The sequence below is a fragment of the Amblyomma americanum genome, chromosome 4 (assembly GCF_052857255.1).
Source record: "Amblyomma americanum isolate KBUSLIRL-KWMA chromosome 4, ASM5285725v1, whole genome shotgun sequence".
NCBI classification, from domain to species: Eukaryota; Metazoa; Arthropoda; class Arachnida; order Ixodida; family Ixodidae; genus Amblyomma; species Amblyomma americanum.
In genome coordinates this window covers 135211203-135232204 of record NC_135500.1, presented here as the reverse complement: position 1 = coordinate 135232204, position 21002 = coordinate 135211203, and the positions used below count along the sequence as shown (strand labels likewise).

The 21002-nt window shown below is 47.6% G+C and overlaps 1 protein-coding gene across 1 annotated transcript; it reads right to left on the bottom strand.

Annotated features, from left to right (window-relative positions):
• Window positions 1-4710: 4710 nt before the first annotated feature.
• Window positions 4711-20863, bottom strand: LOC144128377 (uncharacterized). The gene is made up of 7 exons (XM_077661740.1): window positions 20532-20863; window positions 20353-20446; window positions 20027-20235; window positions 19290-19424; window positions 17834-17974; window positions 14928-15199; window positions 4711-14155 (listed from the first exon to the last, which is right to left on the bottom strand). Exons 1-7 carry the CDS (start codon window positions 20611-20613, stop codon window positions 13379-13381), a joined length of 1710 nt encoding a protein of 569 aa, XP_077517866.1. The 5' UTR covers window positions 20614-20863; the 3' UTR covers window positions 4711-13378.
• Window positions 20864-21002: the final 139 nt, after the last annotated feature.

The window sequence follows — 21002 nt, the reverse complement described above, 5'->3', positions numbered from 1 at the left end:
TGGCCTCAAGTTCAACCAACGAAAATGCATGGTTGTTCAGCTGACTGGCGTGGAGACTGATCAGTTGTCGCTTACGTTTAATGAAGAGCCTCTGACAGTCGACACATCGTACAAATACCTGGGCATAAATTTGTGCGCTGAGACTGACATGTTCAGGTTGCACGAGGCCAAGGTCCGTCAATCTGCACTCCGAGCGCAAAGCCTCCTCAGACGTCAGTGCTAAAGCCCCTCCATGACGCTACCGCAAACTGGTCGGAAAAAAACGTCATGGAGGGGCTTTAGTAAGTGCCTGTGGGGAAGCCACCAGTATATTATGGTCGGCGACCTCTGGAAGCTAGCGCACGTACCAGGACTCACGTTCGCCAGCGCGGTGGTCTGCCCCCCTCCCCCCCCCCCCTTCCATCAGCCGCCAGGAATTGGCTAGAGCGCAGAGGTCGGCCGCACTGCAGTCGGATGTCATGGACGGGTGGCCAGTGCAGCCGCCCAAGGCGAACTTGGATGGTCTAGTTTTGAGGCAAGGGAGGCATGCAGCAAGCTAGTGTACCGCGGTCGATTCCAGTTTATGAGCCGCGACCGATGGGCATGGTGGGTCTTAATAATAATAATAATTGGTTTTTGGGGAAAGGAAATGGCGCAGTTTCTGTCTCATATATCGTCGAACACCTGAACCACGCCGTAAGGGAAGGGAGTGAAAAGAAGAAAGGAAGAAGGAGGTGCCGTAGTGGAGGGCTCCGGAATAGTTTCGACCACCTGGGGATATTTAACGTGCACTGACATCGCACAGCACACGGGCGCCTTAGCGTTTATCCTCCATAAAAACGCAGCCGCGGGTCTTTGAATACCTCGCTGCGACATGCCTAAGTACTACATGGTGAAGCGCCTCCACAGGATAGAAGACAAGTATGTCCTTTTCCAGACACACATAAATGCTGAATCAGCAAATGCGAGGAAACAGGAGGCAAGGAGACGGATCCAGGAACAAGAGAATAAGCAATGGCTGCAGGCGCTCGCCCTGGCTGTGTACCGCGAGTGCAAGAACAGCATCGGACTCGGAAAGATATTTGACAACGGCCTAGGTAACACATTATTGTTTTAGGCCCGTGCCGGAGCGCTGCGAACGCTAGTGTACTATGCACCGTCGCTTCGCTGCAGCCACTGTACCAGAAGCACAGGCAGCACTCTGCCGAGCGTGTGGCGACGCGGAGACCATCGAGCACCTGGTGATGTTGTACCAGAGACTACATCCGATGCCGACAGAGGGCACCACATTCCCACAGGCGCTCGGGTTTCACGGTCCTGCAGTGGACGACGGAGGCAGCTCCAAGGACGAGGGCGAGGGGGTGCTGCGAACCAAGCGTCGACTAACTCATTGGTGGAGGGAGCACTGCGTCTAACCGCGAGAAACCGCAGAGTCGGACGTGAACGGGGTCGATGGATTCTTGTGCGCTTTCATCTTCTCGTAATTTTCTTTTTTCTTGCTATACCTTCTTTTGGTCCGGGTGCCCAACCTAGCGGTGCCCGCCCGTTACAAAGGGTAAGGCAGGTGTCTGTGAAAGATCGCAAGTTTGGTTCGCCGTCACCACAGACGATGAAGATTTCCGATTGACCGAATCAGGCACGTACACCACCAAAACGTAACATAAAACAATACTGAACCCCCAAATCCCACCTTTGTGCGAATTTTGAGCGCTAACGAGCGGCGGTTAGGCCGAGGAAGTTTTTTTTTCGATTTTATCTGATTTACGCGACAGTGAGAATTTGGTCATTTTTAGTTTACATTCATAGATTCCTGAAAGTCTCCATACTACTCCTAGCGCAGTGGTGTAGCGTTTAAGCGATGCGGCACTGCCTTGCGATGGCAGGTGCTGCCACCGGTGGGTCTTGCGCTACCCTGGTTGCTGTTCCCGAGCGGCCAATCATTCATTAAATGCCGCGGTGGGCGGTTTATAATGAAGCCGCAATGTCTTGGACATAGGTGGCCCATCTGCCTCCTAGGTTGCTTCTCCGGGGATCTTTCATGGATTTTTCGCTCACGATCGATCAAGACGCCGACGTTGGGTTTTCTGCGACACGAGATCCTAAACGCTATCGCGTTAAAAAGTCCAGTTGTCGCGCACACGTCTGGTGCCGGTCTCTCGCGCGAATCCTGCCATGCGATGCCATGTGACCCACGTGACGTGCAGCCGTGAGGGACTGTCATTGGCCCTCCAAAAACTGCAACGGCGTTCGTCGACGATCGGAGCACGCAAGGGCATGGCCGACTGCAGACGACGGCACGCCGTATATAGTTGGGTACAACACAAAAACGAACCGGCAAATGAACCTCAAAGGAGGCCGTCTAGCCAGCGGCGTCTACCGATTCTTATGACGTCGCGGTTAATCCCCTTGGACCTGCTGGCGTGACTTAACAGAGGGTGGCAGATTAAGTGGAATTAACCACGGCTTCATCGGATGAACTGCGATGTCATGAAAATCGTCGATGCTGTTGGCTGTAGGGCATATGTGCTTTGGGGGGCTTCAGCTGTTTTGTTCATATAAAAAACCACGGTGTAAGAATATATTCTTACACGAGGCCTTGGGCGTCCGCCTCGGCTGCGGAAGGTGGTTGGTTGGAAACCCACCGCCGGCTACCCCCGGTAAAAATGGGTACAAGCGTCCCCCGGCTTGGCGCCCGGCTTCCTCAGGGGTGTGTGGGCTTGGAAGAGGCTCCGCAAACCCCGCTGCACCCTGCGGGGTCAAAACCAGTTTCGGACACTCATTCTTCGTGATTCAGTTCAGATTCACGTTTCGGCAGTAAGATGAAGTTTAAATGAGTGCTCTACTCGACTTGAGTCCCAGTCTTCGAAGATCGAGAGTTCGGCATGCTCCGCCATCAAAAAAAAAAAAAAAACAGGGGGGGGGGGCACAAATGGCTTCTACCGCACAAGGCGGATTTAGGCTTAGCTTGACGGCTGAACTTACCTCTGATCCATCAAGGCAACTGTGGTCAAGACCCTTTTCCCAAGCATCTCACTGCAGAAGAGCCGAGCACCAGGCCCGGGGAAACCTTGTACCCATTCGAAAACCGGTGGGTACCCGGCGGCACTGGGAATCAAACCCAGCACCTCCTGAAAGCGAGGCGGATGCTCTACCACAAGGTACCACGGTGCAAGAATATATTCTTACACCGTGAGAAAAACTGAACAAGTGTATTCTGTGGTAACGTTGGCCTTAAGTGCCTCAAGGGGCCAGGGGGGGTAGGCATGCACTGAGGCACCTTTCATTTTCACCTCCACTCTTGTGCCGTGGCGGGAAAGAGAGTGGCTACACATGGGTGGACTGTAGCCCTGAACTGTAATCTTTCCTAGTGCACTATAGCACTAAAGCTTTCATTCAGCCGCTTTCCGAGTGGTCCCTGTGTGGGCAGGTTGACACATCACAAGGTCGCGTGACCTAGGTGGCCAACCAGCCACCTAGGCTGCTTCTCTAGAGATTTTAGTGCGCTAGCACTAGAGCCCCCGCTCGCCAATTTCACCGATGCTTTTTCCGTCGCTCTGCAACCTTGGAAGAGCTGGGTGCCACCTGTTGGGCGACACGTAGGCCACCTAGGTCACGTGACCTTGTGACGTCATCACAATCTGCCCACCGAACTGTGAGCAAACCACCCACTGTGCACACTGCCTATAAAAGCGGCCCTGAATCTAATAAACACCAGTTGATAGTTTGCGCTCTTTCAGTCTCCTTCGTGCTTTTCTTGTGTGTGTCTTTTGTGCGCAATTCATACCTACAACAGTATGCACCAACTCGCCCAACAAGAAGTTCTTCTTAACCACCCACTGTGGCAGGTCAGTTAACCAATTAGCTGCAAGAGGTTGCTCGGGAAGAGCGACCTGGGTCTCACAAGCCCCACCGGTGGCAGCACCTGCCATCGCACGACAGCGGCGCATTGCTTAACGGCTTAGGAATGGTACAAGGACTCCCTGCACTATAAGAGTGTATGTGGAGAATGGCCAATGAGAGAACGAAAACCGAAACGCTAGCGCGCCCAATTTGAATCTGACCTAGGCTAAACTGTCGATAACTTTTTTTTTTTCCGGCCCTTTCCATTGCTTGAGTTGAGTGACAAAAAAAGGCTGGGGTTCAACGTGACTTGAACCTAGTTATACGAGCGAAAGTTCTGTTAAGCATGGTCTCTACTGTCTGAAATCAAATGTCAAGTTTAGGTCCCCAATGGTCATAGTCATATGATCATGTATACTACCATAGCTTGGGCCATACCAGCACGCAGTTAAGTTTGGTTTGAACTTGTGAGGCATTGAAGGTCACTGTCTCAGCCACATCGAAATCGGAAGTTGTACCCCGAGTAGTAGAGCTCTTGCTCTAGAAGTGGATGGTCGATTTTAATCGCTGATATCTTTGGCGCTACAGAAGTATAGATAGAATATTTTTGCAGGAGGATGATGGGCGATTCAATATGTCATTTTTCTTGTTCCCGGTGAAAACCTTTTCACCGGACAGCCAGATGAACTCGTGTACGTATCCTTCTAGTAAGGGGCTACAGTTACACAAGCCCAGCGGATGGCAAGACAGTCATAAACAAAATTGACTAGTGTATTTTTTGCCGCAAAGTTCTTCCACCAAATATTAATGATGTAGCTAAAGGTGCTGTATGCCACATGGCCAACCAGAACACTCGTAAACAAAACGAAGCGAGACGTGGCCATACACTCGTATCGGTATAATATATATAGTTTATTAGTCATCGTTGCAGCAGATGTTCCATATATAATGTATGCGAGGCTCAGCAGCGATCGAGCCGACCAAGACGAGCGAGACAGAAAACAGACAACGGACACAAGACGACACGACTGACAGGAATGGATGGAGTCCTCGACCAGCTGACGTCGCTGGCCTTTGCCTCGCGCCGTGCGGAGCAAAAGCTCTGTAACATATTTTTTTATCGCTTAGGACGGCACCGCCCAAGAAAAGGAAAATAACACCCAGAAGGATGCGTGGAAACACGCGAACAGCCACTTAATTCACACATGCGATAAATCAGGGCACCGTAGGTTGACCACGTGTGCAAACCCAGCATAACCCCTCTCGTGGCCCAATCTTTGCACGGGACTTCAGAAGGGCTTTGTATACAGATTAAGTATTTAGGCTTTTTTTTTTTCTTGAATTTGAGAACCTGCATGTACACAGCGAGCAGTTTCCCCATGCTGCAAGCCAATGTGTACGTGTTGGAAGTTTTGCAGGACAAGAGTCCCAACAAATAGCCTCTACGCGCCTCTACGCACCGTTCTGGGTGTAAAAGTGCTTACAATGCGGCATAGTAGCGCAACACACCAGGTGCCTCATTCCCCGTGGTAAATGAGAAAAAAAAAAGGCCCCGGGTGAAAACGACACCACTTACGAAACATGGATATGTTGCAGTGTGATAACCAATTGCACTGAATTGTTCACATATTTGATTACAGCAACGGAACACTACAAATGCAACGTTCGTTGACGACAGTGACATCAGCTACTAGCAATGTGAATGCGATGGCGGGTGCAAACACCTTCAAGACAGGTACGGCGTACTTTTCCAAACGTATCTGATTCGTTTGCATGTTAAGTTCAAGAGGAAACAGTGAAAAATCGGCTAAAGGAACTAACATACACCATGCGTTGATGCGCGCTGTTTGCGACAACTTGTGCGTTACTATCCACATACACTGCTGGCGTGTAAGTGTCGCTGATAAATGCAGTCTTCGCACTCAAATATTTGCACAGCCTCTAGGGTCATTAACATTGCACTTTTTCTTGTCAGACAGATAACGCTTATTTGGAATAAAGTTTCGAGTGACCATATCGCACAGGAACAATAAAGATGCACAACCTAAAGTATGTCATTACGCTTCAGTGTACAGTGTCCAACACGTGAGCAATAAGGTGCAGCTCTACGTAGCTTTGTAACAGGTACACATCAGCTACGCTGAAAGTGATTCGTGAAAATGCCACCGACACTTGCGCCAACGGCTGACGACAGCTTGGAGTTCATCACTATAGGCGAACCAAGCAACGTGACGGGAGGAAAGACACACCCAGTTACCATGCTTGCCCCCCCCAACAGCGTCTCCGAATACTTTGATTCAACCAGTGAGCGTAGCATATTCTGCCATCGGCACTGTTTACTGAGCGCAAAGCACATGGGTCACTACATGGTGGCAGAGACGTCATTCAGTTAACGTACAGAGTCACACAACTGTTCCACCAGGCAAGGCTGCACAAATTTTCCAACATTAACCTGAAAAGCGTGCTATACGCTCCGGCCCTGCTGCACAATGGCTTCAAGGCAGTGCAACTTGATTTTCAGACTTTTGTAATGCAGTACCTTTTGCGAATGTGTTCTAAGAGGCGTTTTTCAAGAGAATGGACCGTTTGCACCAGCATTCCAGGACTCGCAAAAGCTCGCAGCACGAACACTCATGCCACCGTGCCTTTTGTCACAGCTGAGTGAATGCGTACATCCAGTTACTACAGCCACAACGACCCCAGTGCGCTACTGCAACAGATTCTTGTTTTTTCCTAAAATACAGAACAGACTATTGTTAAAGTGAACAGAAGACCGCACTGCCTGCCAGTGCTCCACGGAGCGCCACATGCGGGTGCCTTGAAAACCAATGAGCAGATGCGTATATCGCGGGAAACTGTGTGGACATGTCATGTGCTATACAGGAGAAGCACACTTCCATTTCAGTGCAGGAAACTTTTCTGATTTATAATTCTGAAAGAGTAAATTCCCACACTACAAGAATAAGAGGCAACCTACTCTGTAGAGAGGACTCAAATAGTGTCCACGAGAGGAAAAAGTTGCGTTTGCCTTGCCGCAATGTAAGAATGTTCCAGTAGCTGTCGACGCACTGATGGTGTACAGGTCACTCTGCACATGCGCATCAGTTTGCAAGATGCCTGCTGTGGCACTCAGTGGAATGTTGGTCACGCGTTCCTGTGTTCACGCTAACACTGTAGTACTCTGTGCACACATTCGAAAAGAGACAGCCACTCAAAAAAAAAAAAAGCAGCCACTTCAAACAGGAGAATCACATAGCACAACATGAGGTGAGCGCGCAAACCAGCACACCTAACAGGTTACATGTCACATCATCAACATGGGAAACAGCAAAAGCTCTGTGATGCATGTGTAGCATGCGCACACGCGGGAGAGCAGGTCACCGACCAAGTTCACACCAAACAATGCGATATGAGCCCACTGCAAAGGGTCGCATCATTTTCGAAAAGAAGGCAGGTCACCCGAAAGGAGCCGCTACAACGCCGCTTCTGGACGCTGCTAGACGGCGACAGCAAGGGATGTGGTGGGAATAACAAGTGGTTGATTCAATAGACACGCTAGGTAAGTGCAGCCGTCACCTCTAATCCACAAGGGAACTACATGGAGTAAGATATGCTTTGTAAGAGTTCAGGGGCAAGCAGAAACAACGTTGCGAGCATGACTTGTTTACCAAACAGGATGACTGCGATGCTACTTCCATATACACTGCAGCACAGACACACGTCACAAAAACCATGCACTAACGATATGCACATCCTGGCTGACACTAGGCTGTCTGGAAGTGCACAAGTTCTAAACTGGCGGGATTTGACAACAAATGGGCAGTTCATTAAAAGATGACGGCTGCACTGTGTACAGCACAACACAGAGCAGGAGAGGACAATATTCAGTGACGACAGTTTTGAGCACTTGACAGCAGGATGGCTCGATCGCTGCAAAGTTGCTGCACCAATAGGTGCTTGGCTCTGAGGCACTAGAAGGAACTGTAAAACTCTTCACTGTGAACTGCCAAAGCGCACAGGACAAGGTGAAGGAAAACTATGGAAAGAGCCCAGACGGAGAAGCCAATACGGTTAGGGCCACTTCACAGGTGGGAGGCAGGTTTTCAAACTGCAGAGCACAACCTTGAAGCAGCAGGCAAGCTAGTGAAATCAAGCCCTACAGGAAAGAACAGAAGCTCTGACAAATGTGATCATGAAGAGACGACCTAATGGTTCACATACAAGAGAGATGGCAAACTAGTAACACTTCAATTTCTTATTTCATGCCATTCAGTTTATTGTTGCACTGCCTTTTTCATGATATCATACTGGATACTTGCACATACAACTCTATTCTGCCATCTTTTTATTCTTTCCACTACAGATTTGCATGGCAATATTTTAATGCTGCCATACCTTGTCAAAGCTCAATTGTTACTTGTTTTCTAAATGACATTGCTACTCATGTTGAGGCTTTTTTAAAAAAATGGAATAAGAAAAACACTATTCAATCTTTCTATACATGGCTGCAAGCAATAATAATTAGCAGATGTTCACATTTCCCCTTCCAAGCCATGTTTTTTTTTTTAAGAAGCAATGACCTTTGAGCCAACACTGCTGCTTGCTGCAACACTCAGCAGCAAGCAATGTGCCTGTGTGGCAAGTTGCAAAGAGCAATACTAAGCTAGACTACAATGAACAAGAGCTACAGTGCAACTTTGAGAACAGCTGCAACGAGGGTAAATGCTTTGGCACTGAAGGGGGCATCATTTCAAGTCTGGCACAAGCACGGCTATAGTCGATACCTCCACAGGAATAACTGGAACGCCAGTGAAAATACAGTATTGGCAACGAGAAAGAAAGTACACCTCGAGGGAAGGGTGCATGTACATTGCATAATTGTGTGGCAGCCCATGTTACAAGGATCTGTGCTTGAAAGCTAAGCTTGGGGGTTGCTGCAATCTTCACAAAAACAAGTGCTTGCAACAACAGCAAGGCACAAAGAAGCAACATCATTGAGCTTCGAACACAGCTGTGATCATTGTATAGCACATTGTATAGCAGCAGGGTTTCAAGTCAGCCCTCTAGAAGGGTGAAGAACTGCAAGCCACCTAGTGCTGTCGGGGTTTCGATGCACCCCTGTCTCAACAGTTGCTTGTGCAGTCTACTCAGTGCATCGTACCTCAGCTACGGCCAATGTAAACAGTTACATGGCACAAGCTTTTAAATAAGGCAAGTTAAAATTGCACCTGAACAGCCAGCAGAAGTGTTCCAAGAATGAAAGCTCATGTGCACCATAGTTTCAGTTAAGTGCCTACAGGGACTGTAAAGCAACTGCACTACAGCCAAAGGTAATTTCAGCAATGCAGGCTGTGCATGCATGTTTCCAAGGCCCCTTAGCTATTGAAGCATGGGATTCGTTTTTTTAGGCTGTAGTATGCAGCCTAAACCACAACAGCTGCAGCCAGAAGACTAATGGCAGAGCAGACTAGCTTGCTTTTGTCCAAACCATCAATTCCAGTGCTCAGTGCAGAATTAAGCTCTAGGGTCTGAGCAAGACTTTCATATGAAAGCCAGATGACAATCACACAGTCCTTGAGCCAAACTTGAAAGCAAGCTAGTCAGCACTCACAGCAGCTGTTCTCTACTGGCCAACAGGCACAAATTTGTTATCTTTTTAATTCATTGTTCTTGTTTGTGTGTGTGCATGAAAAGCTGAAGGAAATAGGCTAGCATGTGCTACTGCTAATCTGCCGCCGTAAACAATCACTATCAGAACTGTAATGCAAACATGGACAGGAGAAACAAAAGCGACAAGCAAAGGCACTGTGTTCCTTTCATTTTGTGCTCGTTTCTTTTCACCGTTTGTGTTACTTTCTTTGTACAGTTTTTGTTTGCACCGTAGTTTGCTTTTTTTATTCACTCGAAATTAACACTCATCCAGACCCCTATTCTGCCTCATTACTTCCTTGTTCAATTAGCAATTAAACACAAGCAAGTAACGAAGTATCCTGCATTGTCAACACACCACACAGCACTACTAACATCAGCTTGACAATCTCTCACACGTAGGAATTAGCGTCCCAAGATGTAACCTGCAGTGCCATTGCTGCTTTACAGTCCCTCAAAGGCTGAACAGAAATGCTTTGTTGGTGCCGTAGATCCCAAGCAGAGCAGAAAGCACAAGCCCCCGTAAGCAAGCTGTTTGGCAGGAATTCACTCTGAGCTTTTTGCCAGTGATAACGCATGCATACACGCGACGCTCCTTGATATGCTGGTTCAAAAGGATATGCCTGCTTAATGATACGCACAACTGCGCCATCTACTCCATGGAGAGCAACATTATTTGTCAAGTGCAGCAAGCAAAAGACAGCACAGCTTTGACCAGGAAACAAGGACACAACCATGGCTCCACTTGAATGTGCTCTGGCATAAAAAATAATGTTACAGTGTAACTCTCGCTTCTGTTTCATAAGAGGGTGAAAGGTGGTAGCACAATAAATGCACAGTGCCGCCATATGAGGGAGTTACGAACCTTTGTTCACTTTGAACTTTGTTTCGAAGCACAACCAGAAGTAGTGGGGGAGGCAGCAGCCCAAGGAAGCTCTCCTCTGAAGATCAGCTTTTCGGAACAAATGTTTGTGCTACAGAGGCAGCGACATGAGCAATGAATCACGTTATTCAGGCCCGCTAATGCAACACAATACTGCCAATGAGGAGCAACGTGACGTGCGTTCCTTGATGCTCAACTCAAAAGCACAGATTTTCCAGCTATTCCGCAAGCTTGTAAAAGAGATCCACTTCAGAGGGAGAGCCTCCTAAACCAGTGGCGTGCAGCGCGGGTATGTTCTGCAACGCATGCACTCTGTGCCATTGTCCCAAAGCATGCTTTCAGATGTGATGGACGGGCAGAGGACAAAAACAAGCAGCAGCACTCCCAACCATTTTGGCACAAAGCATCCCCTTCTCCCCCCCAGGAGAAACATATTGCTGCTTTAGGCTAACTGGTGAAAAACGTGTGAGCAAGAGTAAGCAGTGGGCTGGAGAGACGTCTCCACACTCAGCAACGGCGCCACTTTCCCGTCTCCCTATTCTTTCTTCTCGCCAATTCTGCTTTCTTCTCCATCTGTCCCTGCCCATTACCTTTACTCCTATTCTTTTTCCCCTTTCCCCTGTCCCTGCTCTCATCTCCCTGTGCCCCTCGCAGACTAGCCATTCTCAGCAAGTTTTGTACGCTAGCTGCTGATATGTTGCGGCACAAAAGAGCCCACTTTGATGCGAGGCTGGACACGTGTCGCAGACAAAAATCCTGCAACTGTGATTTGCCACTCCGAACAGCATGAAAACTAGCAATAAAATGCAGTGCTCACAGCCATCTCACGGCTTGCACTCAGTGGCATACAAGACATCAAGGCGCTGCTGCGCCTCTGGAGTCTCAGTGAAGCTTGTATTAGTGCTACTCAAAGACATTTGCAAGGAACCACATCCATGCATCCTCAGATCAGCTACCAGAGTGATAAGCTGTTAAAGAAAGCACACCTTATTACATGAGCACATTCAACGCAAATAGTACTCCACTAACACAGTTACTTTGTGACGAGGTTTGGTGTGGCAGCTCACTCTTTTGAGAAAAATATCGCTAGCAAGAATTCAGTTTTTTCTGCTTATAAGAAGAGGCAGACTGAAACCTATGTTTCGATGTCAGCTAGGCACTGCAAGTTTTCCCCACAGTGTACAGCTTCTCTTGGTCGGGCAATGGACCAAACTGTTATGGAGTAATACGAAGACTAATACAATATATTCCACGTAGCAGCATGCTCTAACTATGTTGACTCAGATGAATGCACAGCATGCTTTGAGCTAGCCACCTGACAAATGCTCCAATGCATATCTTCCTCGACTCAACTCTTGCTTCCTCAGCTTAGTGAGCCTAACAAAGCTCAGTCACGAAGACCAGTACTTCTTCAACAGCATACTTCCGCTTTTCCAGTGCATAAAGCTTGCATTATGAGAGCATGATGGAATCAACTAGCTCACATGCACCTCTAACAAACTCGAAGTACAGCACTTATTTTTGCTTTTTGGCTCATTAAGCACGTTCACATCGGGAGCTGGTCTGCAATTTCACACCGTGGAGACCCTAAGGCTTAATGACTCATCGTCAAACGTGCACATATTGAGGGACAGTGCCCGAACAAGAAAAGTAGTGCAGTGCTTGGCTGTTGCACAAGATAAAAACAATAAGTAAGTATTAACCAGCACACAGATCAGTATGTCACACTACTCAAAGTACAAAGCTCAAAATTCCATAAACGGACTGGTAGATACAGCATTGCAATCATACACACAGCTGTTAACAAAAAGTATGTTCACCTGAATTCTACACCAGAGACTTCTGGAATGTCCATAATGGCACAATTACTATTATATAGAAATAAGCAGGAAACAAATCTACACAGCAACTCCGCACAAAGCTATGAAATGAAAATTAAGAATCATGATGCTGTGCACAACAAAATAAAATAATGGAAAGTTGCAAAACTGAAAACTGCCCTGCTCTTCACTTTTCTCAGGTCACACCTTGAATACATCTTTCACAGAGCCTTTGGCTCTCACACAATTCTTGCTGTCTTGAATACTGAAAATGTGGGCCTTTAAAGTAGCAACCCAGTGAAGAAGGGAGGTATAGTTAAAATACTAAAAGTGCAACCCAGGAAAAAATAACAATAATGCTAAACTCTCTTTTCCACAAAATTTCTCCACTAGTCACAAAAATATTACAAGATTATGTGCTCCACCATGACACCAATACCTGATGGGAACAAACAATCAGTAAAAAGTCTAACACGCCTATAGCCTACACTTATCGTGTCTGTTATATGCATCAGCACCAGCTCCTTCATAGAAGCACGCTTCAAGCCATTTGTCAAAGCCATTTAGCTGGACTGCGCAAAGAAAAACAAAGATTGCTTTTGAATGTTCACTGCCTGCAGTTACCATACGCAAATGCAGGGCACATGTATCCAGCAAAGCAACTCTTTGCTGCCACGCAATGCCAAAATATTGAACATAAGTCTGTGAACACAAAACAGCACCATATGGTACTTATTCTGAATCTAGAGGAAGGCGTATTTCTACATCCGCACTCAAATTGCAGGCTGCTGTCTTGAGCAAGCTGTGCCTTGCACAGTTGAAAATCTCAAAGACAGCTAAAAGCGTGCAACAATGCTAATGCTTGCGGCAGTAGATCAGCTTTTAGACGCCTTTAGGCCCCCCACAACTCAAGTGCCTGCATTCTGCCGATAAGAAAGCTCTCTTCAACACGGCTTCTGTTCATGGCATGCGCGTCATCAGTCTAGCATTGCTTGTCTATCGACAAAAGTCTTTTGTCGAGTCTGCTTGGTGTTCATAGCAAATTAACTACTGCGCGCCTAAAATTTCTTGCAAAAAACCAGCAGAACAATGCCTTCAACCAAAGATGGGCCCTTTTAGTTTAAAAGGCTTGGATAAAACTGCCACACCACTAAAGCAGCATCGCAGCATGCTACTATTCCCGTTTCTCCTTCCGAACACCGTTTAATCAGGTAGATGCCCTTCGCTCAGAACAGCTAGCCTCCAGAGACACGCTGCCGCTGTTTACGTTGCCAGGAGCCATGGGACGGTCGAAAAGTGCTGAATCCTCTGCTCTTGCAAACGCTGGTGTGTGGTGAGACAGTGCACCATCAGTGCCAACGGCGCTGCCGTCAGAATCGGTAGGCAACCTGTCACTTCGACTTCTGTCAGTAGCGAGAGGACGTTCAGGAGGCCTCGATGCCTCCCCTCGCACCTCTCTACCAGTGTATGCTGGCACATCGTAGAAAGGCCTGCTGCAGATAGCCACTTCCTCCGCAGAGCAGTGGTTGCCAGCAATCCCAGTCGCCTCGTCAAAGGCTGGCAAGAGGCATTGGGCTTCGCACTCACTCAAGTCCTGTATGGAAGAGAAGCGCGGTGGTGGCGATTCATCCCGTGGCCACAGCTGGCATGGCCACGATGGGTGGGTGGCAGCGGCAGTAGGACCACGTGCCGCTGCTGCGGCTGTGTTCCCCGTAAATGATGAGACAGAGCCCGAGTGCTGGTCCTTGCTGTTGGTGGCGAGCTGCTCAGTGCTCTGGTAGGGTGGTGGCGGGCCTTGGGCGAGCGGCGAGTACTCGGGCGGCTTGGGAAGCTGCTGGAGGAAGTGCAGCTTGGGCCGGCCACCCGGAGTGCCGCTGCTGCTGTACGTGGCCACCACGTAGCTGCCGTGGGCGCACGTCACCGTCCGCAGGTCAGCTCCCGCCAGATGAGCACAAGACGCAGGGCCCCCTTCACCAAAGCCCACCTGTCCTCAGGCAGGAGGAGGGGAAAGAAAAAAAAATGCAAATGTCTGGTTATTTAGCACACAGTCCGACAGACCAATGCAGATATGCTTCAAAGTGGGCAAGCTTGGGAGAGAGTACACCTTGCTGAGCAGCTCTATTTAGGGACACCAAAACCATGGGAAGGGATGAAGGGGGGATTGAAAGAAGGAAAAGAGAAAGAGGAGCCATAATGGAGGCCTCCAGAAAAAATTCAAGCACCTGGGAATCTTCAATATGCAATGACATCGCATAGCACATAGTCATCTTTAGCAGCAGGCCATTTTAAGCCATTTTTAAGGCTCCTAGTTTCCCGCAATTACGAGGTTCCGCAGGAAAATTGTGCATTTAAGCACTTTTTGCGGGACTGTATGCTAGCATCTATATATATTGGCCGCTGAAAAGTGTTATCAATCCTCTCCCCATGTAATACCTCAACTTAGGGGCCTTTAAAGGTGAATGAATGATAAACGATGACAATTCTCTCGCTTTTATACTAGTGATGCTACGGACATCAGCAGGAATGACAGAAAGATTGGGAAATGACTAATCTACCTTATTTGCATGAACATAACACGAGAGGGTAGTTTCAGACCTGAGGAGAATTTTAGAAGAAATATTATGATTATAATGCAATCTGAAACTTTCAGGCAAATCATAGCCGAGGGTTCCCCCAGAAAAAACAGACGCCACACTAAAATATGGCAACAATGGCATTACTTGTGACGCAACGCTTTAAATGTGCAGGCGACTCACCCCTGCTGCAGTGACGGGGTGATGCAGTGGGCGGCACCACGGCAGACAGCGATGGTCAGTGCGGCTGCTGACGAAAGGGAACGGGCTCGCCATAACGGAGCGTCGCATGTGTATGCGACAGATGGCGGCCACCATGACCGTGGCAACCAGGATGAAGACCACCGCGCAGCTCACCACCGTGTATACAGATGACTGCAGGTATTCGACGCTGGCACCCAGCCGCTGGTGCGGGGCACCCGTGAGCACACCCACAAGTGCAGTTGTAGTGTTGGCTGCAAGCGCCGCATGGTGTAAAGAAAAACCAACAAAGTGAATTCCAGCGGCACGCTCTGTGAAAGCTGGCGAACGTGTGTTCACAGCAAACATAGTTTGTGCATGTGATGTAGGAAACTCACTACTGAAACTGCGCTTGTCCAAACAGGGAAACTAACGTGAGGACGGATGGCACCACGGAAGCACCATTTTTGTAAAGATTTTTTTGTCAAGTGTTCTGCTCAACGACAGCTAGGGGTTAATTAAAAGCGGTAATTCCATGGACACCTGCTAGGCGTATGCACTGCGTGCCACCCCGCGTGAGCCGTCAGAACGGGGCATCCATCTCCATGCGTCTCGTGGTAGCTAGCACCACTTTGTCCTCATGCTGTTGTGCATGATTAGCAAATTTCACACACAGAAGAGCAGCTGCAAAAGCTGCAGTCAGCCCAGACTCGTCCCACACAAGTGCAGCTGTAGACATCTGGCAAGTACAGATCTGGACGCCACGCACCTGCGTAGACTGGCCCCAGCATACGTGTGGGTGCACAAACACGCTGTGCGTACACCTAGGAAGTGTCCATAGAATCGGAGCTTCGGCTTTGCGTGCTGCAATGCCATCCCAAAGGAGGTATATTGAACCGAAACCGCACAAAGCAAGTGTTTCACGAATGTTATTCCCTCAAGAAGAACACTTCGAGATTTCAAATACCAAATATGTCGATTGAATGCAATACTGAATGCCAAATATTCGGACCGAATCGAATATTGAATACTTCGCTATTTGATCGAATATTCGACCCTAGCGATTAAATATTACCTTCCCTTCAATAAACTACCTTCATCCTCAAAACTTCTTCCAGGACCATTTTCCCCTTAGTGGACACTGCAACACCATTCCAAAATGAAGGCTGTCCGATTTTGCTGAGCTGGAGCCTTGTTTAGAAGCCCCCAATTTAGAAGCAGTCCTACAAGGCTCCCACATCTGTATCCAGGGGACCTAATTTTAAATAATGTAACTGCTGAACAAGGTGCAGAGGCGTTTACTGACAATTTCAATTCATAAAAATGCTGATCAACATTTCTTGGCACAAGGTCTGAGCAGCTTAACAAGTGCTCGCAGAATTCAGTCTACATTTGCACTGTCTTGAGCGTGGAAGGAACTTGACAAAGTTGGCGAATTTTGGCAAAAGTAGCCAAAGTCGCTTCCCTGTCGGACGCTTCGCGCCTTGCACCAAAGCACTGTGGGGAAACCACCTCAGCAAGTGATTGTCATAGAGTTGGCGTTTCATACTGCATTCCCCAGACCCGGCCTGCTCGTATGTAAGCGCATAGCTGCATTTCTCAAATGCTTCGCCATTTGCCCTTAAGCATTACAAAATAACCCAGTGTTTCTCCTCTTCATGTCGCGTCCATGCAAAAATGGTTCTCTCATATGTTAATGACCAATTTTTTTTTGGTGCTTCGCCCCTTTGCACCTAGGTACAGCAGAGAAGCCAACATGGCGGGTGACTGCCACTAAATTCCTGCTCTTAATGTTGCATACCCTCACGTTCGGCCTATTTGCATGTTTCCATATGTTTAGTTCGTCACTGAACGTATTGTACGACCTGAATTTGTCAATTTATAACATAGTAAATAGAAAGTCATGTTACCCAGGAACATATTAACCAGGAGAGGTATAGTGTAACACAATGGGACATTTTTAATGCCCGTAATTTCGAGTGTATGAATCGGGAACATATCAACAATTTACTATATTTTATAGCCATCAGCAGCTCACGAACACCCCCCACCCCTTCCCGAGCTTGCTCCATGAGAAGTATAAGTGGTTCAAACCCCGATTCAAAACCCTGAGTCGGCATGAGTGTTCTTGGCCAGATTCAAGTGCTCTATCCCCCCAACCCTCCCACTTGAACTTTCTCCAGCAGGAGCATAAGTGTTTCTGATTCGGGGCGAGTGTTCTCGGCTCTGTCGCAGAGGAGTTCACCATTAGGCAGGCAAAGAAGCACCAGAACGCCATTCGTGATATGGAGGATGACAGGTGGAAATGGACAAACCGACCAAGACATACACCACCATGTGAGGTGGCACGCCTCATTTGCAACAGAAAAAAAAAAAATTACACGATGGTTACGACTTTGTAATGTCAATGAGCCAGGGTTAGCTGGCTTGTGAAGAAATGTAAACATATTAGAGTGGATGTTCTACCATGGCATCACAGCTGTCAGGTGGTTAGCGTATCCACCTCATAATTAGAAGGTGCTGGGCCCATGTCAGAGCTACATTTTTAATTTTTGCAGGCGGTAGGCCGAACGTACAGTTTTACTTGTGGGTGCTGGGCTCATAGGCCAGCCTTTACAGCAGTGGTGGCCCAGTGGTTTGAGCATCCGCCTCGCATGCGGGAGCTGCAGTGTTCGATTCACAGCACCACCGGGCACCCACCGATTTTCTGACAGATGCAAGGCTTCTCACATCCTGATGCTCGGCTTTTCAGGTGTGAAATGCATAGGAAAAGGATGTCTGGCTGTCCCCCTCCTTTCGACAAATCACTGACACGTGAAAGCTTCAATTCACCTCCCATGTGCTTTGGTAAAGCCCATTTGTGATCAATCAATCTAATTGAGCACTCTGCCCGTTACAAGGAACCTCACCTATGCTGGCCAAGTACTTCTTGCAGCAAGGAAGCACGTAGGTAACCCTACAGTCTGGCTGCATTGCCGGGTCACAGCACAGCGAGCGGGGAAGACAGCGGCGATCTTCACAGAGCACCTTGTCCTCACAAGGATCAGGCCCTGGAAATATAAAACCCACATTAACAATTTGACAGTCAAGAGTCATCACATGCCTTAGTCTTCTGAAGCCCTCAATGTGAGCATTGTTCAGAGAGTTGGCTGTTCATCATCGCAAAGCTAACTGCACATTTGCAAACAAGGAGGTGAAGGGAATACAACAAGGCAGACTTGAAGGGAACATACATACTTAAAGGGGCACTCTAGTCATATCATAAGCATCAATTTTTCAAGCAGATCCCTGTCGCCTTATATTCAAATGACTGACAGTTACTTTTTCAGGTAATGGTTGGTTAGTAGTACTCTCAAAGCAGGTGTCGTTTTTTGGTGCAAAACTTGATTCCAGATGCTGCTACGCCCAATGCAACGCAGCTAAACAAGCTGGTTCTCCGGTCATGTATGCTCACGAAAGACTATGCAAATAAACCAGAAAAATGCAACAAATTTTACAAGCCACCTGTACAACACATGTGAAAATGTTAAAGAGAGGACGCCACTACAGATATGGTGCGGGATGGCTTCACAAAGCCATATGATGTCACATACTTCTGGAGTCTCGTAAGCCTCCTAAGAAACACAGAATGAAGTCATTTGCCATTTCACAATGTGACTAATGTACTCTAACCTTCTCGAATGCTAATACACATTGAGCCACCACCACCACCAACCCTGAACCATGAAACTGGCAAAGCCTATGCGTTCATAACACACTGTTTGTTTGCTGTTCAACAAACACTTAAATGAAGTCAGCAAATGAAGTTTATAACCGTACTGGGGTCGAGATAGCTTCTTTTTAACTGATGCCAAATAATTAGTATGTCAAGAAATAATGTAATAAAAAAACGATGAGCATATGCAGAACAAGCTGTGAAATACAAATAACTGTAAAAAATACATTTCTATTTAGTTTCCTTTTCCTTGATAATGGATCTCATGACCTCAGAAAGGTCAATGACCTACAAGACTAACCTAAACTAAAAAAAATAGCCGGGGTGAAACAGAATTCCAGAATTGTTTTCAGAGAATAAAAACCATATTACTCTCCACATGTGAGCTAAGAGAATTGTATTTCTAGCCACAAAAGCACAAATTTAAAACTGATAGTGGCATTCCAGTGAAGAGCTCAAAGCGAGTCTGAGCTACCCACTGTTTCCTACTTTGTCAAAGGTTCAGCATGATGTCGTCTTGCAGTTTGGTAATGCATGCACAGAAAGTGAACTTGCAAGCTTGTACACGAAAGACTTAATTCTTAGTTTAACCATAGCGGCAAGTCCCTTACTTGTTTTAAATCGTAAAAAAATTTTGGGGAGGAACCTACCACAGTGTTCTGGTGCCTCGTCAGAACTATCAAGGCAGTCGACACGACCATCACACGCAAACCGCTTTGGGATGCAGTGGCCATTTCCACACACGAAGGACTGGTTGTAACATGGTGGCCGCCTGCCAGACAAGGCTGCAGGAGAAAGTAACGACAGCAACAATCAGATATTTTGGCAGAAAAACAATCCAAACAGCGGTATCGCCAGAGTGAAGCTATCAGCTAACTCCTTTCTTCATGAGGAGTCTGCATAAAAGTACACTTTACTTTGCTGGAACAAAACCTTCAAACAAGCGACAACACAAGCCGATAGTCACAGTTACCAAAAGAGCCATGTACAATATGAACACAACATTCAATGTAAGCTGAAAGTGACACGTGGACTGCTCTCTTGAACACTTGGTTGACGCAGGGATTGTGGTGGCAGTAGCAGCAGCGTAGAGTCACTCAGACGTCGTTTTGCCAGCAACCTAGTATCGTGACCTATTACGTTGCCCTCCTGTTTCTTTATATGCCCAGTTCCTATCTGCAATAAACTTTGTTCTTCACCGACAGCCGGCCTGCGTGCATCCTGCCCACATCCTGCCAGCCGGCCTGCCTACTTCTTTCTTCGTGAAGAGTTTGTATTAGAGTACACTTTGCTTTGCTGGAACAAAACCTTCAAACAAGCGACAATAACACAAGCCGATATTCACAGTTACCAAAAGAGCCGTATAGAATACGAACACAACACTCACTGTAAGCTGAAACCAACACGTGGACTGTTCTGTTGAACACTCGGTTGACGGAGGGATCGTGGTGACGGGCAACACATGTGTACCAGCCGGAATCGGGCTCTTCCAGGTGATAGATGGTCACCGTCCTTTCGTTGAAGTGTACCTCCTCGATCTTGATTCGGTGCGCTTGGCGCACCTTGTCTTGAGGGATCACCCATGTTATGCGGTACCTAGGAACCGAACCACACAGCAGTCTTCAACGTCCGCTAGCCATTGCGAGTTTGGGCTGAAATCAGCGACTCGACACTGGGACGGAGGTTTGGCGATGAGTATTACGATGCGCTTACCTTTCTTTAGAAGCGACTCTACAGGTGAGGTTGAGGTCATCCTCGACTCGCCGCGTTACTTTGCCAGACGGGACGGTTATGACAGGCTCTTTATCTGGAACGAAACGAATACTTGTTACCATCGACGAAACGAAGATTACAAGTCAGGCAACGCGTAGGGCCAGCGATCAACCATTTACCTTCATACTCGGAGGACCCGTGTACTGCACCAAAAAGAACCACGACTGCAAGCAATTGGCGAAAAGTAGGGAGGATATCCATTTATATAAACGCATTAAGGCAGCATTCACAGGGACGCTCGGATAGGCGACTACTCCAATTCCGAGCGCGTAAAAGAACCTGCGTTCCGCTCTTTGGCATCCGGCAAAACGGCGTAAAGATGTTAATCTTCTACGCAATTGGGTGGGAGTAAACTTAACAGCGTTTTACTACTACAACAAAACACACGCAACACTCAAAGCATAAACATTATCGTGTTGCCAACAGCTTTGCGTCCCGATTCTGCCAAAACAGGAAAGCAGGGAAGCGGCTTTGCTTAGAGAAGTGGTGGAAGAATTTCACACGCTACGAAAATATTTTCTTTCCAGCTTGTAAAACAGCCTGTTTTTGTTGAGGTAAAACGAGAAAGTAGATTTATTTAACCTTTCTAA

What these genes read in the sequence shown, in the direction of transcription:
- LOC144128377 (XM_077661740.1), bottom strand. Translation starts at nt 20,613, where the DNA reads ATGGATATCCTCCCTACTTTTCGCCAATTGCTTGCAGTCGTGGTTCTT. An exon ending in CGGGTCCTCCGAGTATGAAG is followed by an intron (nt 20,447 to 20,531) that starts GTAAATGGTTGA and finishes GTTTCGTTCCAG; the next exon opens with ATAAAGAGCCTGTCATAACC. An exon ending in AGAGTCGCTTCTAAAGAAAG is followed by an intron (nt 20,236 to 20,352) that starts GTAAGCGCATCG and finishes TTCGGTTCCTAG; the next exon opens with GTACCGCATAACATGGGTGA.